We start from the raw sequence: 15,675 nt of genomic DNA on the forward strand, positions 1-15,675 counted from the left end.
TGGGCGCGCAGCGCATGTGCGGCCCAGCCCCCGGATGTGTGGTGTGTGAGCGGCCCTGCCCCCGGACGCTCGGCGCGTGAGCAACCCCGCCCCCGGATGCCCAGCAGATACAGAAGGTTGGGAACCACTGGCCTAAGTGCCTGACAGTTACAGCTATGCAAAGAAATGTTTGTATAAATGTTATAGAAGGCAGAATTTAAGATGAAAAAGTAACAAGCATAATGAAAGGTCTAATTGAACCTTAAAAACCTTTATTATCTTTACATGTAAAAGGCATATCTACACATTGCATTTTACTGTGCCATGTCATGATATATAAGTTTCATTAATGTGTGAAAAGAAGGGAAATTTTGGATATCTGTCATAAGTAGATTCAAGAATCTACCCATGATAAGGTTTCACAATGGTCTTTAAGCTTCTATTCTTAATCCATTTGGCAGTGGTGTCAATTTATGATTCGATGACAGATTGGTACCTGATATGATGCTATCTCTGGCATATTTCTGCCAGTTTTCTTTTCTTGTTTTTTAACAGTGAAATAGTTTGTACTTTTTTTTTAGCAGTGTAACTTGTTGTTTTTCATCTATTATTACCAGTGAGTCATATATTGTTGTTTGTAGGCACTGGTCCAAAGTCTCGAGCATAATTCAGTTATTGTGAAATTGTTCTTAATCTAGAAGTTAATTTGTTGATGTCTGGGAGTGATGTTAGTGAACTGAAGATACATTTGTTTGGATTTAGATTTTCATTCCGAAATATTATGCAGGTGAAGTAGTGTATGTTTTTGGGTTACATATAGCACCAGAAACTGAATGTAAGGATGTAGCAGGTGCTAATCAGAGGCCAACTAATCTAAGCTTTCCACTCCCAAAATCATAAAATGGACTTGCCTGGTGATCAGTAGGCCTAGCAGTAAAGCTGTGGTCCAAAAGTCTAGCGAGACCAAGGGTGAAAGGGAAATGTAAGGAGACCAGGGTCCTTCCTCACCACTGGGTCCCATCCCAGGACTCAAGGGAGAGATGCATGGAATGTCTCAATCACCTCTTCCTGGTACATCAGGCAAAACTTCCTTGGGCCAGTTCCTATCTCCTTGCTCCCACTTAAGATTTAGATCATGATCACAGACCCCCTCCAACAGGGAGTTGCCAATAAGCCTAAGTGCAGAGTCGATTAAATAAATATCCTTGTGCAGCTCTCTTCTAAACATTATTATTCTCTCTGTGAAGGGACTGAGGGAGGGAAATCATGTCTGGGGGTTTTATGCATCCCTCAGACCCTTCTCCTGTGAGCCATTCTGTCCCCACAAGCTGCAAACATCTCTCTTTCCCTGCCTTACTGCAAGTGTCCATTTTTAAGCAGATCCTCCATTGAGCACCTGCTTTGCAGCTGCTGAGGGGCAAGCCCCTCTCAACCTAGTACAGGCTTTAACATGTCTCTCCTGGCTGGAGCCTGCAGGAGTAAGGGCTAGGTCTGTGAGGTTTGCGTTACCCACACACCTACTGTCCCATACAGTGGCATCAAGGCCACTGACAGAGAGACTAAGGCGTCTGCAGAGAGCCAGCTGGTTTTTAGCTTATGTGGCAGAGGCTCATTCACGAAGGTGCCTAGCTTGGTTCTGCCTCTCCCCGCTGCAAGTAGAGGGCTGATCTGGGATTTCAACGGGGCTGTCTCTAAAGCTTGAGGCCGTTCCTCGGCCAGGGGAGCGTGTGGCCCGCGGGCTCTGCTGGGTGCGAGGCGCTGCCCCACGTAGGGACACGAGGCGGGGGCACCTACACACGCAGGCTGGCAACCCACGTGACACCAGGCGGTGGCGCCTCGCCCCGCCCGCGCGCCGCTTTCAAAGGCCGGGCCGTTCCAGGGGGGGGCTACGGCGACGCGGAGCGCGCGCGCCAGGAAGACAACGGCTCCTCGGCATGTCGGGCAGGAAACTGCAGCACCAGCCCCCGGGCGCCAGGCCGGCGCGAGAGCAGGAGGCCGCGCGACTGCAGGTTGGAGTAGCGCACCCCCCCCCCCCCCCCGCAACGGCCAGTAAACCTCGTCGCGAGGCTGATGGGATGGGGGAGGGGTAATGTTCTCTGCGGCCAGGGCAGCCCGCGGGGCCAATGGCTGCGCTCGGCCCGCTCGCGGGGGGAACCATCCCGCTGCAAGGGGCCAAGCGTCGCCGGTTCCCTGAGCGTGTCGCGACGGGCGGCGTGTTACCCACGGGTCCAGCTGCGCCCCCGGCTGCTGCGGCGGGAGCCCGGAGGAGCCCAGGCGGCGCGGCGCGCTGAAGTCTCGCGGTGTCCGGGCCCCAAGCGGTACCGAGTTCCGCCCCCGCCCCCTTTTCCCGGAGCCGCGCGGGTGTTGCCAGGCGGCGAATAGCGGCTGCAGCCCCAGCGCGGCCCTCGGCTCCCCCGGCAAAGGCGGCCGGGCTCGGACCCCGGGAGGCCGCCGGGCTCCAGGCTCCTTTACCCCGGCTCGTCCGCGGGCCAGCGCCGGGGCCAGGGCGTGAAATGTCTCCGCGCCGCTTGCCCGTGTCCCTGTGGCGGGGCAAGGCCCTTCGGCCGCCCCATCTCCGAGCGGGCAGAGGCCGCTTTTGAGACCAGCCCCTGTGGCTGCGCGGTAGAATCCTAGGCGGGGCCATCGCGTCCGGCCCCAGGCGGGGCCAGTCCTAGTGCGCCTTGCGGCCGGCAAAGAGCAGGGGCCCTGCAGCGCCTTGCAGGCTAACCAGTAGAGAGAGTCGTGTCACGGGGGGGCTGCACGCCCTGCTCGCTGCCTCACCAGCCCCTCTCTCCCGGGGGTCAGGCAACCCCGGCTCTCGTCCCAGCCACCAGCGAGGGCCAGTCTGTGGCCACACCACCCTGGGTCTTACTCCCTCCCCCACATCCTCAGCCAAACTCCCTGGGCCATGCCCGCCTAAGCCCTTTCTCTTATTTTGCGCCCCCCCCCCCAGTTAAGGTGTCTGAACCTTAACCCCTGCCCTGGTGAGCCCCGTGCCCTCCCCCCGCTGCCGAGGGGAGAGGGGCGCTGCTCCTAGGTCCCACACAGCAGCCGAGCACTAGTGAAAGGGGAGGGAGGAGGCAGGCTGGATACAGTGATATGATGTCACTCTGTTGTCCTGCAGGAAAAATATCACACTCACCCACACCCCCTCCCCATTTCTTCAGATGAGTGGAGCAAAAGGGATAGAGAGCAAACTTAACCCTTTTTATTTAAAATGCATCCTGTGCAGACTCACCTGTTCTACAGTAGTGATCTTAATACGAAAACATAACTAGACTGGCAAAATTAAAGAAAAATGATGGAGGCCAACTATTTTGTTGAGTATTTTATACAACTCTTGCTACTAAAATAAATGTGGCTTGCTGAATATTAAAAGAAGTTTGTGCCCCAAGTCACAAAGTCTTTTAGAGAGGCTATAAGATTTGCATGCTTTCCATGTACAGGAGTATACATGATTACAATCTATCCCTTGACAAATATGATGTTTTAATATATTACTTGTTTTAAAATATTTGAGATGCTTGATGTTACAGCAATGTTATTTAAACATTTTTTTAAAAAGTTCAATTAAAATACATGTCTACTGGCTTTAGGAATACATATTTTGGGAAGAAATGTGAAATCAAAGCATAGCGGAATCTTCTAACAACGTGGTAGTGCCAATGTGTAAAGTTATTTATCATGGTCTTTGTTTTTCTTTTTAAAAACTGCAATAGGAGGAGCTAAAGTCTCTTGAGCAAATGCATTTGTCCCTGAGAGCCCTCCATCAAATGGTTGCCTCCTGTAATGAGGTAAACTGAATGCATGTTTTCAAATTACTGTGAATATAAATTTTCTGTACCAGTTGAATGTAAGGCAGATTATTTTCACATTCTCCAAGCATTGTAGATTATGTTGCTATGAAGAGGTTGGGTGGGCTTTTTTTTCTCCTTCAGTGTAATAGTTGAATACATCCTCACTTCAGTATTTTAAGAGCCTCTTAGGAAAGGAGGAATCAGATGCTTAAGGCTCCTAAGACTTAAGTGGCAACTGACAAACTAATGATTATCAACTTAAGGATATATGAACATAACAGTTATAGTAATGACATTTTAGCAATACAGTGTTTCCAAGTATATAATTATTCTTGGTGATTATCTGCAGTGGGGGACTGGCAGCATATAAATCCATTTAATTGCCTCAGGCATTTATTGATACACTAGAGTACAAACAAGTTTGAAACATGAGAACAGTGCTGGTTCATGAGTTACCCACACCAATCTTTTAATCACTGGAACCCTCCATCTGAATCCAATATTTAGGTTCTACTTCATCTCTAAATAATAAAAAAACAGAATTTTTCTACACATCCCAACACTAGCTATACAACAGATTCCCAACTGTTTAAAAATAATCTTAGCACTCAGCCAGCTGTAACTTACCCTAAATATATACAATAATTGCTCTCACTTTGCACCTCTTCTCAGAAGCATACCTCAGCCCTCTCCACACAGTTTATTGAACCTATTCCTCTTGCAGCTTTGAACTTACATTCAGGCTAAAGGGGCAAGTTCCAGAGTCCTATCAGTTTTTTCGAACCTTCTTTTTTATATCACAGACTATATCACTACCCATTCACAAACTTCTGGTAGACTGGTAACATTTTATTTGCATGTTCATTATGCACATGAATATGCGGATACGCAAATAAGATGTTACCAGTCCACCACAGGCCTCCAGAGGTGTTGCACAGCAGCCAGCTTCACCAGCCGCCTGCCATGTGGTGGCTGCTAGAGCTGAAGCTGGCTGATGTGTAGTGCTCGAGGGGCTTGTGTGTGGTTTGTTTGTTGGTTTGTTTTAAAAACCCTTATAGCTTACTCCTAATGTTCTCCTCAAGCATTTAAGATGAAATGTGTCTAACTTCTGAGCATTTATTTTAAGTTGCCAGATTTCAGTGCCATAAGTTGCTATGGCTACCATAATGGCTGAACAGATGCTTGATTTTGTATGTAAGGATGTAAGAGGTTAGCAGGTAGTTTGTCTGCTGACAAGGTAACTGTTTGATTGGCCTGGCTGACTGGCCCTTTTCTACTGGCACAGTGGGCCCTGCTGCGGCACAGATGGAGCTAGGACTGTGGCAGCCACAGCAGGGCTGGAGCAGTCCCTAATGCCTGCAGGTGAGGCAGGGCCAGGGCAGGAGGAACTCCACCAGGCTGTGACCCATTGTGTTGCAGACCGGGGGTTGCTCCAGGGCTAGCCAGTTAAACCTTGAGTTCAGCTGGTTAACATTTAAAATGTTAATTAACATCCCCTAGTAAGGATATGTTTCCAAATGTTACTTAATTTACAGAAGGCTATGTTCATTTTGCAAATATTTTTTCTTATATCCTCAGGGCATGTACTGTAGCTTGGCTTATTGTCCTTCTAAGATATTTGAACCTATCTACTCTCTCCAGCTGCTCATTGATTTTGATGTTTAAATCAGTATCTCTAATTACCATGGCCTTACATTTCTTTACATTGAATTAGTCCTACCTTCTCCCATCTTTTCTTGAACTTTATTGTGCATGTTACATGTTCTTCAGCATTTTCATATAGAAGAGCAATATCCGTGAAATCTAGATTAAATATTCGCAAGTGATTCCACCTTAATTCATATTGATTATATTCTTAGATCACTTGAGGCCATAATCAATGACTATGGAATGAATAGCAATAGGATACACCCTTGATCGTATCCCTCTTCATTTCAAATTGTTTAGTTAATCTTCTATCCATTTTAATACTTTAGAGTTAGTATAAAATGCCTTCATTATTTTCCACATTGTATCCCTATTTACACTATTGTCTGCTCTTTAATATTAATATTAAAGTGAATATGGAGTTCCTTGAAATTAATTCACATTTTCAGTAACCCTCAGGAGACCGTTATCTGTGCATGAATGATCTCGCCTAAAACAGACTCATTCTTGTGAAAAATAGTATCCATTTTTCCTTTCTTCCTGTAACACAATCCTAGCTAAGACTTTTTCTGTCACAGGAGAATATCATTCCTCTCCAGTTGGAGCATTTACTTACGTCTCCCATTTTTGGAAGCTTGATGGTAGTACCAAGTGTCCATTCTTCTGGAACTCTCTTCTCATAATGAACGTACTTATGTTGCCAATTCTTCATTTCAGGGTGAAGGCCATCCGCACTTAGTGCCTTATTTTTTAGCTTGTGTAAAGCTTCCAAAACCTTATCAACTGTGATTTGAGATGCATCAGTGTCTAACTTTGGCAATAGGACTAGTTGTTTCTGGCAGTTCCTTTTTGTTGATCTCAAGCTAAGGTTGCTGGGTCAGAAGGGCTGAACACTTCAGAGAAGCACTTAACCAATCTGTTCTCTCATTTTCTTGAGTCTTTAAGAGTTTGACCAAATTTCCTTTCACTGGGACTCTAGTACAGCTAAACCCATACTTTGCTAGCTGTTTCAAGGCAGTATAGGCAGTTTTAATGTTGTTTGTTCTGCATCTTCAGCTTTCTTAGCATTGCTTTCTAATTGTGTGTTCTTTTTACAGCATCTCTTTAGTCAGGGTTTCTGTAGATTCACTTTGTTTCCTCATCTTTATTTTGAAGCATGTTAGTTTTCTGTTTCTTCTCTATACATATAAAAAATTTCCTGTGGAGGACCGTGACATTACATCATCTGTGTCCTCATGCCACCGCCTTCCTCTGTTCTCAGGTGCTAGCTGTAGCCAGCCTTTTCACCATTCCCTCTGGGCATGGGCTGTTCTAGCTCTGGGAGGAGCTGTTGGGACTGGGTCCCCTCAGACAGCCAAGTCCCAGTCCCCCGCCTCTGGGCTGTGCCATGTCCCCTCTGCCATCTGAGCCTGACTTTCCCCCACACTTCCCCTCACTCTCTGCCGAGACCCCGCATACCCAGACCACTCCTACCCGCTTCCCTCTGGCAAGACTCCTACCCTGTGCCTGCTCCTGCCCCCTCCTCTGCTCTTGCACCCTCTCCCCTGCTCCCCCAGTCAGACTCCAGCCCCCTCCCACCTGGCCAGATGCCTACCTCCAGAGAGAAGGGGATTGACGAGCACAGAGAGCAGGAGGTGCAGCCCCCTAGTCTGCTCTGATCAATAAGTTCCTATGTTTGTACTGAAATTCATTGTTCTGACAGTCCCTCTTTTTCTACCAATCGTCATTTTTTCCTGCTTCAATGGCAGCTGTTTTAAAATGGGCCCAACATTTCTCTACGTCATTTGCTTCATAGTCTCTGAAAGCCTCAAATCTGTGCTTAAGCTCAATATGATATGCATTCTGTGGTATGGAATCTTGCAACTTTGTCAAGTGGCTTGAGTGTTTCAACTTTCTTTTCCAGCTTTTTAAGCTTCAATCTAATGTTTGCCTACAGTAAACAGTGGTCACTACCTGTGTCTGCTCCTCTTAAAAAAAAAAAAAAACCTCTAGCATCTATCCCAGAAAGAGCATTTCAATGCAATTATGATAAGTGATGCAAGCCCTTGGGAAGGTGACTGTCTAAAGTTCCAAATTCTGACTACCAAATCTAATACTTCCATAGCCCTCCAGAACATATGAACTTTGAATAGTACCAGAAAGCTAGCACAGGCAACCAGTAAAATGATTTAAGTATAAAATTGATATCTTCAGGCTATGCGAGGTTCAATGGAAACATCAAGGCTTATTAATATATCGGAAGGTATGATTGTTGTGTGCGGGTTTTTTTTTTTTTAACAGACCATCAATTCTCTCGTCCAGAACAACCACACATTAACAGGTTAGTAATATGCTACTGGGATTTCTGTACAATGTACTTAGAGGATTACTCTTCTAAACTAGGAATTCCTTTAAAAGGTTAGCATATGTCTGTGTTGTAATTAAAGCTGGGACACCAAGTCTTACAGCCCCACTCAGATCAGACTCAGGGATAGGGTAGGGTGGAGTGGCCAGGCCATGGGGCTAAAAGTAGTGCTGTCAATATTCCAGTTTGGACTGGCATCTGGGTTATGAAACCTTCAACCTGGTGCCAAACTCTCAATTCTAACATTTAATTATTTGGACTTGAATAAAAAAAAAATCTCCTTATAGGAATCTGATTTTGTTCTGGAAAATTGAAATTACTTACGTAGATTACCACTTACTTTTCTTAAGGAGAGACTTATGTAGAACTTCAAAAGTAATAGTAATCCTCACTTGACAGTTAGTCATCTAATTCCTTCTACTATGTGACTTGCACCATACTGCAGTAAAGTCTTAAGCATTTCTGCATAATCCGTATTAGTGCCCTATGTTAATGCAGACTGGTAAGTCTAAACAGAGCAACACATTAACAGTCCTTGTATAACTCTTGAACTTTAACAAATTAATGGTTCACTTGTTAGTAGCTAAGCATAAAAAGAGAGCATTGTTTTTAAAGTCTTATCTTTGTTCTATATTAAGCACAGTGACACCACTAGAACTACAGGTTGAACCTCTGTTGGCTGTGACACTCTGGTCTGGCAACATCTGTGGTCCAGCAGGATCATGGATGTTGCTGGACTAGAGAGTCCCAGCCACAGAGGTTGCCAGCAGCTTGGAGCTCTGCTGGTCTGTCAGCATGAAGCCTTCAGGTGCAATAGGCTGGGAGCCAGCCAGGTGGTGAGGCCTATAGGCCCTGAATGCAGCAGTTCTAGCCTGCAGTGACGAGCCCCAGCAGCTGGGATGGAGCTCTGCTGGTTGGGGCTGGCTGCCAAGGGTATGTAGCCTACACTGTCTGGAAGCAGAGAGCACCTGCAGCCAGGAACAGATTTCTGCTGGCTGGGGGCACAGAACTGCTGCTGGCTGAGGACAGGAAGCCCCGGTGATCTGAGTGGGGCTGCAGCCCTGAGTGGAGCTCTGCAACAGCCTGAGGCCTGACCTCCCTTGATCCGGCAAACTCCCTCCCTCTTTCCCTCCTTTAGAAATACAAGTTGAACCTCTGTTGTTCACTTGTGTCCCAGGAGTGCTGGAGCAGGGAGGTCTAACTAGGGATGTAAGACTAGTAGACTATCCAATAAGCCAGTGGTCCCCAACGCAGTGCCTACGGCTGCCATGGGGCATTTATGTGCGCCTGCTGAATGATCTGGGACGGCCCCGCCCCCAGGCGTGTGGCAGACCCAAAAGGTTGGGGACCACTGTGATAAGCAAATGCTTATTGAACAATTGAGTAGTGACTCAACTAGTGCCCCTCCCCCCATTTGCCTCTCTCAGTGAGAGGCAGCAAGCAGGGGGAGAAGCAGGATTCCCCCAGCACAGTCTCCTGGGGAAGTGGGGTAGGGACACAGCAAGGAACTGGTTGCACTTCTGCCTTTGAAATGTAGCAAGAGACCTGCCGGCTCTTGCTACTTTTCAAAAGCAGACGCCTGGAGTGAGCTAGGGCCTCAGTGCTCTGCCCTCCCAGTAGTGATTTGCTTTTGAAATGTGCTTTGCTTTCAGCAAGGGCTCTTGTACACTTCAAAAGCAGGGAGCATGGCCAGTAGGGACTGAGTCACTAGCTCACCCCAGGCTCCCTGCCACGCTTTCACCTTTGAACTGTAGCAAGAGCCAACAGGGCTCTTGCTACATTTCAAAGGTGGAGGTGCCCTTATTGACTAATTGTATTGTCAATGTAATTTGCATTAACTATTCAATTAGTTGATTACTCTAAATTTAACATCCTTATGTCCAAGCTGTAGTTGCTTCACTAATCCATTTTGAAAACTTGCATGTATTATAGGCGTATTTACATGCTAAATACTAGCTCTTTAGTCTTAATGAGTTGAAATAATGGGCTAATATACTTTTTTTGGTTAATGCTTCTCTCTTTTTAGACCTGAATAAAGGCTGGCAGATTTTCTTCACTGGACAAAGGGAAGATGAAAAATAATTCCAAATCCTTGATATATTTTGAATTTGGGCAGGGTGGGGGAAGCACTAGCTGGAAATCAAATAATCCTGAAGTGAATTCTTGCGAACCCCTCACAGCATTGTTTCAGAGATTCAGTTGGAGACAACAAGCAGCTGCAGGCCCAGTGATCAACTGTGGACAATAACTTGGAGCGTAAAACCTCCCATCAGCTGTAGAAGACTTTTTTTATATATATATATATATATATACTGGACTTGAAGTAACTTCAATGAACACAGCTTAAAGTAGTGGGACTCCTTGCAACCTCACATTTCAAAAAGTGTCTTACCTGTTTTATGTTGTAACTCTTGTCTTGATGTCTCACTACGTTTTTGTTTACATAATTGACTTTTTTGTATTAAAATAACTAGAGAAACTCATTTTTTCAAAATAAAACTTACAATGACAGTTTACTACAACGGTGGGAATGCTTGATACCTGTGGAGATTACTTGTCCATAAGACTTGACAGAACACAACCTGCTGAAAATATTAGTATATTCTCTCTGAATATTTACTTACCTAGGTGTATAATGATTCTCTCTCTGTATAATATGTAGTATCAACTCCGTTCATCTAATATTGTAAAGCTATGTATTTGGTATCTGTCCAGGCAGAAAGTTCATGGAAATGGGCCAGTTCGGTCCAGGGAGTTTGAGATACAGGTTGTTCCTCCCTAAACCAGGACTCTCTGGTCCAGTAATATCCATGGTCTTTGTGGACTAACACTGTTCCTAGGCCAGGGGTGGCCTAGGAGCCTTGGGTCAGACAAGTTGGGGACTTCTGTTGGTGTATCCAGGAGCTCATGGCAAGGGCTTAGGTGGGGTGGGGAGCTCTGGAAGTCCATGGCAGGGAGCTCAGGTGCCAGGAAGAGCTCCTGGTACCAGAACTGTAGCAGATGCTCAGGTAGTACAAGGAGGTCTGTGGTACAGCTAGGAGCCCTGGGTTGCTTGTGTTTTCAGCTGAGAACCTTCATTTGTGCTGCTCTCCTGTGTAGCTGGTTTCTCCCCTTACAATGCTCAGTGCCTTTTGCTGTAGGAGTCAGTTATGTTTGATTGGCAAAATGGCTGAACCCACTTGAATGTGAAGTGCAAAGTTTCCCATAGCACAACAAAATAAGTTTGTTGCATCCATTAGAAAGTAGCTGAAAGGGAGCACATTTAATTTTATAGTGAGTGCTTAGAAGCTTGCAGTATAGATGTATATGTGCCATCACTTGTATTTGGAACACTTTGGCAGCGTCTAGACTGGCATAATTTTGCGCAAGTGCTTTTAACGGAAAAGTTTTTCCATTAAAAGTATTTGCGTGAGAGCCTCTAGACTGGCATGTGCCTTTGCGCAAAAGATTTGCTTTTGTGCAAAAGCGTCCATGCCCATGTAGACGCTGTCTTGTGCAAGAAAGCTCCGATGGCCATTTTAGCCACCAGGCTTTCTTTTGCAAGAAATTAACATGGCTGTCTACACTGTATTCTTGCACAAGAGGGCTTATCCCTGAGCGGGAGCGTCTGAGTATTTGCGCAAGAACCACTGATTTTGTACACTAGTCAGTGTCCTTGTGCAAATAGTCGCAGCCAGTGTAGACAGGTGGCAAGATTTTGCGCAAAAGCAGTTGCTTTTGCGCAAAATCATGCCAGTCTAGATGCACCCTTTAGTTTCAAGAACTGAGTTTTAAGTGCATTTCTGACCAAATGCCCATAAGCAGTCAGCTTTCACTTCATTGAAGGCATACAGATCTCACCTACAAGTCACTGATTTTAAAACAAACTTACCTTTTTAAAATCATTTTGCTTTCATTTTATTATTCAGCTTTTAAAAACTCACAAGAAGAATGTAGTGATTTCATCAAATCAGTATAACCTGTAACTACAAAAGTATCAAGTAGTTCACTGAGGTTTGTTCTAACTATTAATATTGCAGATCAGTTAAAAGATTAGGACCCTAGCACAAGTGCACAACACATTAGCTATTTTCACAAAACATTTACCATCTATTTTGATCCATTCCATAGTAATATGGATTTAGGGCCAAATCCTGCTGTAATTCAAGTCTGTAATATTTACATTGTAGACAATGAGATTTTTGGCCAAAGAAAGCTGTTAAATTCATTTGCTTTCATAATATAGATGAAGTGTGGAAGTTGCAGTATAAAGCTGCAAGTTCATTGCTGTTCTTTCTGTATCTTCAGTGGTCCTTTTCCACTTTAGAAAATGGATTCTTTGTCCACATAGTTTGTCCAGTAAGTAACTGTTGATTTAGCTTCCTAAAGTTAAGAACAAAAATCAGCTAAAGACATTTATAACACTAATATATGTAGTATATGCAACATTTTTGGTTGTAACATAGCATGTTTTTTTTTTTTTTAAATAAGTAAATGTTACAAAAATTTATATTTCCCTATTGTGCCACACTGCCTTATGGGAGTAGTAATTTAGGCTCCCATTTTCCTCCCCCAATAGCCTGAGCTTCCTTGCAAGAGTTAGCTTCTCAGCACACACTGGGTGCGTCTAGACTGGTAAGATTTTGCGCAAAAGTGCCTGCTTTTGTGCAAAAACTTGCCAGCTGTCTACACTGGCCGCTTGAATTTGCGCAAGAGCACTGACTTTGTAATGTACAAAATCAGTGCTTCTTGTGCAAATACTTTCACACTCCCGCTTGGGGAAAAAGCCCTCTTGCGCAAGAGGGCCAGTGTAGACAGGGAAGAACTGTTTTGTGCAAAAAAGCCCCCATGGCTAAAATGGCAATCGAGGCTTTCTTGCGCAAAATCGTGTCTAGACTGGCCACGGATGCTTTTGCGCAAAAGCACTTTTTCCGCAAAAGCATCCGTGCCAATCGAGACATGCTTTTGAGGCAATACTTTTAACGGAAAAACTTTTCTGTTAGAAGTATTTCCGCAAAATCATGCCAGTCTAGACACAGCCATCGTGTTCATCCCTCTGACCAAGTTGTGTGGTTTGCATCTTGTGAGTCACATCACTTAAGTTGCATCAAGGTAGATGCAGTCTGGCTAGGGTGCTTGGGCTATACAGGAGAACAGAGGTGATCAGACCCCTGAACAATTCCTCCCATGAAGCAATGCAACACTAAGGAAATGGAAGTGCTCTAAATGAACCTTTTTGTGGGGTTCAAAGTTCAACTAACAATAATGACACCTTTTTTGGGAATGTTCACAGTTTTTATTTTGATTAAAAATGAGGCAAACAGAATTGTAAATGAAACCATTTCCAACTTTTTTTTTTGCGCATTTTCACTGTGCATTTTTTGCATTTCCACTATGCACAAAAACTTATTTCAGTTTTGTGCTCTATTTGGATAAGAAATGTTAAAATATTAGAAGCTTCCACTAAGACATTAATTCTGATTTTTTGCTCAACTCTACTTCTAGGCTATATCTACACTGCAGGCTTTTTGTGCAAGAACAGGTGTTCGTGTGCAAACAGTTGCAGTGTCTATACTGCACGCGTGTTCTTGTGCAAGTAAACTTATAGTAAAGCGTTGGAAAAGAGGGCTTCTTGCACAAGAGTTATTCTTTTCCCCACAAGGAATAAACCCTCTTGCGCAAGAGCTCTTGTGTAAGAAAGCAGTGTGGACGGGCAACAGGGGTTTCTTGTGCAAAAAACCCTATGGCTAAAATGGCCATCAGAGCTTTCTTGCTCAAGAGAGCGTCTATACTGCCATGGATGCTTTTGAACAAAAGCACATTGCAGTGTAGACGTGCTGTTGCATAAGAATTCTCTCACAAAGCCTGCAGTGTAGACATAGCCCTAGTGTGCCCAAATAAAACAATACCAGTGGCCTGTATATGACACAGTACCGGGCAAATTAGTCGAAACAATAGTAAAGAATAAAATTGTGAGGCACGTAGAAGAACATAATTTGATGGACAAAAGTCATCATGGTTTCTGTAAAGGGAAATCATGTCTTACTAATCTATTAAGAGTTCTTTGAAGGGGTTAACAAACGTGGACAAGGGAGATCCAGTAGATATAGTAAACTTAGATTTTCAGAAAGCCTTTCACAAGGTCCCTCACCAAAGGCTCTTGTGTAAATTACATGGCCATGGGATAAGAGGGAAGGTCTTTTCTTGGATTGAGAACTGGTTAAAAGACAGGAAAGAAAGGGTAGGAATAAATGGTAAATTTTCAGAATGGAGAGGGGTAACTAGTGGTGTCCCCCAAGGGTCAGTCCTAGGACCAATCATTTTCAACTTATTCATAAATGATCTGGAGAAAGGGGTAAGCAGTGAGGTGGTAAAGTTTGCGGATGATACCAAACTTTAGGATTGTCAAGACAGAAGCAGACTGTGAGGGACTCCAAAAAGATCTCACCAAACTCAGTGATTGGGCAACAAAATGGCAAATGCAATTTAATGTGGATAAGTGTAAAGTAATGCACATTGGGAAAAATAACCCCAACTATACGTACAGTATGATGGGGGCTAATTTGACTATGACAAATCAGGAAAGAGATCTTGGAGTTATCGTGGATAGTTCTCTGAAAACTTCCACACAGTGTGCAGCGGCGGTCAAAAAGGCAAATAGGATGCTAGGAATTATTAAGAAAGGGATAGAAAATAAGACACAGAATATCTTACTGCCCCTGTATAAAACTGTGGTATGCCCACATCTGGAATACTGTGTACAGATGTGGTCTCCTCACCTCAAAAAAGATATTTTGGCCTTGAAAAGGGTTCAGAAAAGGGCAACTAAAATGATTAGGGGTTTGGAATGGGTCCCATAGGAGGAGAGGTTAAAGCGACTGGGACTCTTCAGTTTAGAAAAGAGGAGACTGAGGGGGGATATGATAGAGGTATATAAAATCATGAGTGGTGTGGAGAGGGCGGATAAAGAAGTTATTTATTAGTTTCCATAATAGAAGAACTAGAGGACACCAAATGAAATTAATGGGTAGCAGATTTAAAACTAATAAAAGAAAGTTCTTCACACAGCATGAAGTCAACCTGTGGAACTCCTTGCCAGAGGAGGCTGTGAAGTCTAGGACTATAAGAGAGTTTAAAGAGAAGCTAGATAATTTCATGGAGGTTAGGTCCATAAAAGGCTATAGCCAGGGGATAGAAATGGTGTCCTTGGCCTCTGTTTGTCAGAGGCTAGAGAAGGATGGCAGGAGACAAATCGCTTGATCATTGTCTTCGGTCCACCCTCTCTGGGGCACCTGGTGCTGGCCACTGTCAGCAGACAGGCTACTGGGCTAGATGGACCTTTGGTCTGACCCAGTACGGCCATTCTTATGTTCTTATGACACGGTTGGTTTTTGCTTTTGTTTTAAATGGGAGTGTCAACACTAAAGCTGTAGAATTTTCTTTAATGTGAAAGATGCCCATAGATACCCATCTCCTCATTCTAATGGTTGGTAGAGATGGATACTGAAGTCAGTTGCCGGGGAAGAGAGATTCCCTTTGTACAAACTGGGCTCACTGTGACTGAACTGGTAGAGACTTGCTTTGAGATTTGCATATAAAAATGAAAAATCCCTCTTTCATAGTTTAAAGACTGATTATATAGTCTCCAAAGTTGGCATGATAGTTATTCATTGTACAATTTAGTTTTCCATTCATTTTTTTGGCACAAGATTTAATAGCATGAAACCTATTGAAATATTCCCTCTTCAAACTCTTGTGGATTTCCTCACATTTCTGGTCTTGAACCTTAAAATTTCTCATTTCAAACAGGAACTCAGTTTTAATCTGATACAGGTTAAGTACAGGAATGTGAAATACTAAAATTACTGCAATAATTTGTTACAATCAAATAGTTTTGCCAAAGAAAGCTGCTGGACAATGCCCATATTT

At 44.2% G+C, this 15,675-nt stretch overlaps 1 protein-coding gene across 1 annotated transcript in view; it reads right to left on the reverse strand.

The window, feature by feature from the left end:
* Positions 1-11,663: 11,663 nt before the first annotated feature.
* The window catches only part of LOC102456693 (uncharacterized), a 124,878-nt gene continuing 120,866 nt past the window's right edge, over positions 11,664-15,675 (reverse strand). Inside the window, exon 15 of the mRNA XM_075924615.1 lies at positions 11,664-12,129. Within this exon, the coding sequence (XP_075780730.1) occupies positions 12,070-12,129 (60 nt within the window). The 3' untranslated portion in view covers positions 11,664-12,069. The remainder of the gene's footprint in view (positions 12,130-15,675) is intronic.

This window comes from Pelodiscus sinensis, chromosome 3 (assembly GCF_049634645.1).
Source record: "Pelodiscus sinensis isolate JC-2024 chromosome 3, ASM4963464v1, whole genome shotgun sequence".
NCBI classification, from domain to species: Eukaryota; Metazoa; Chordata; order Testudines; family Trionychidae; genus Pelodiscus; species Pelodiscus sinensis.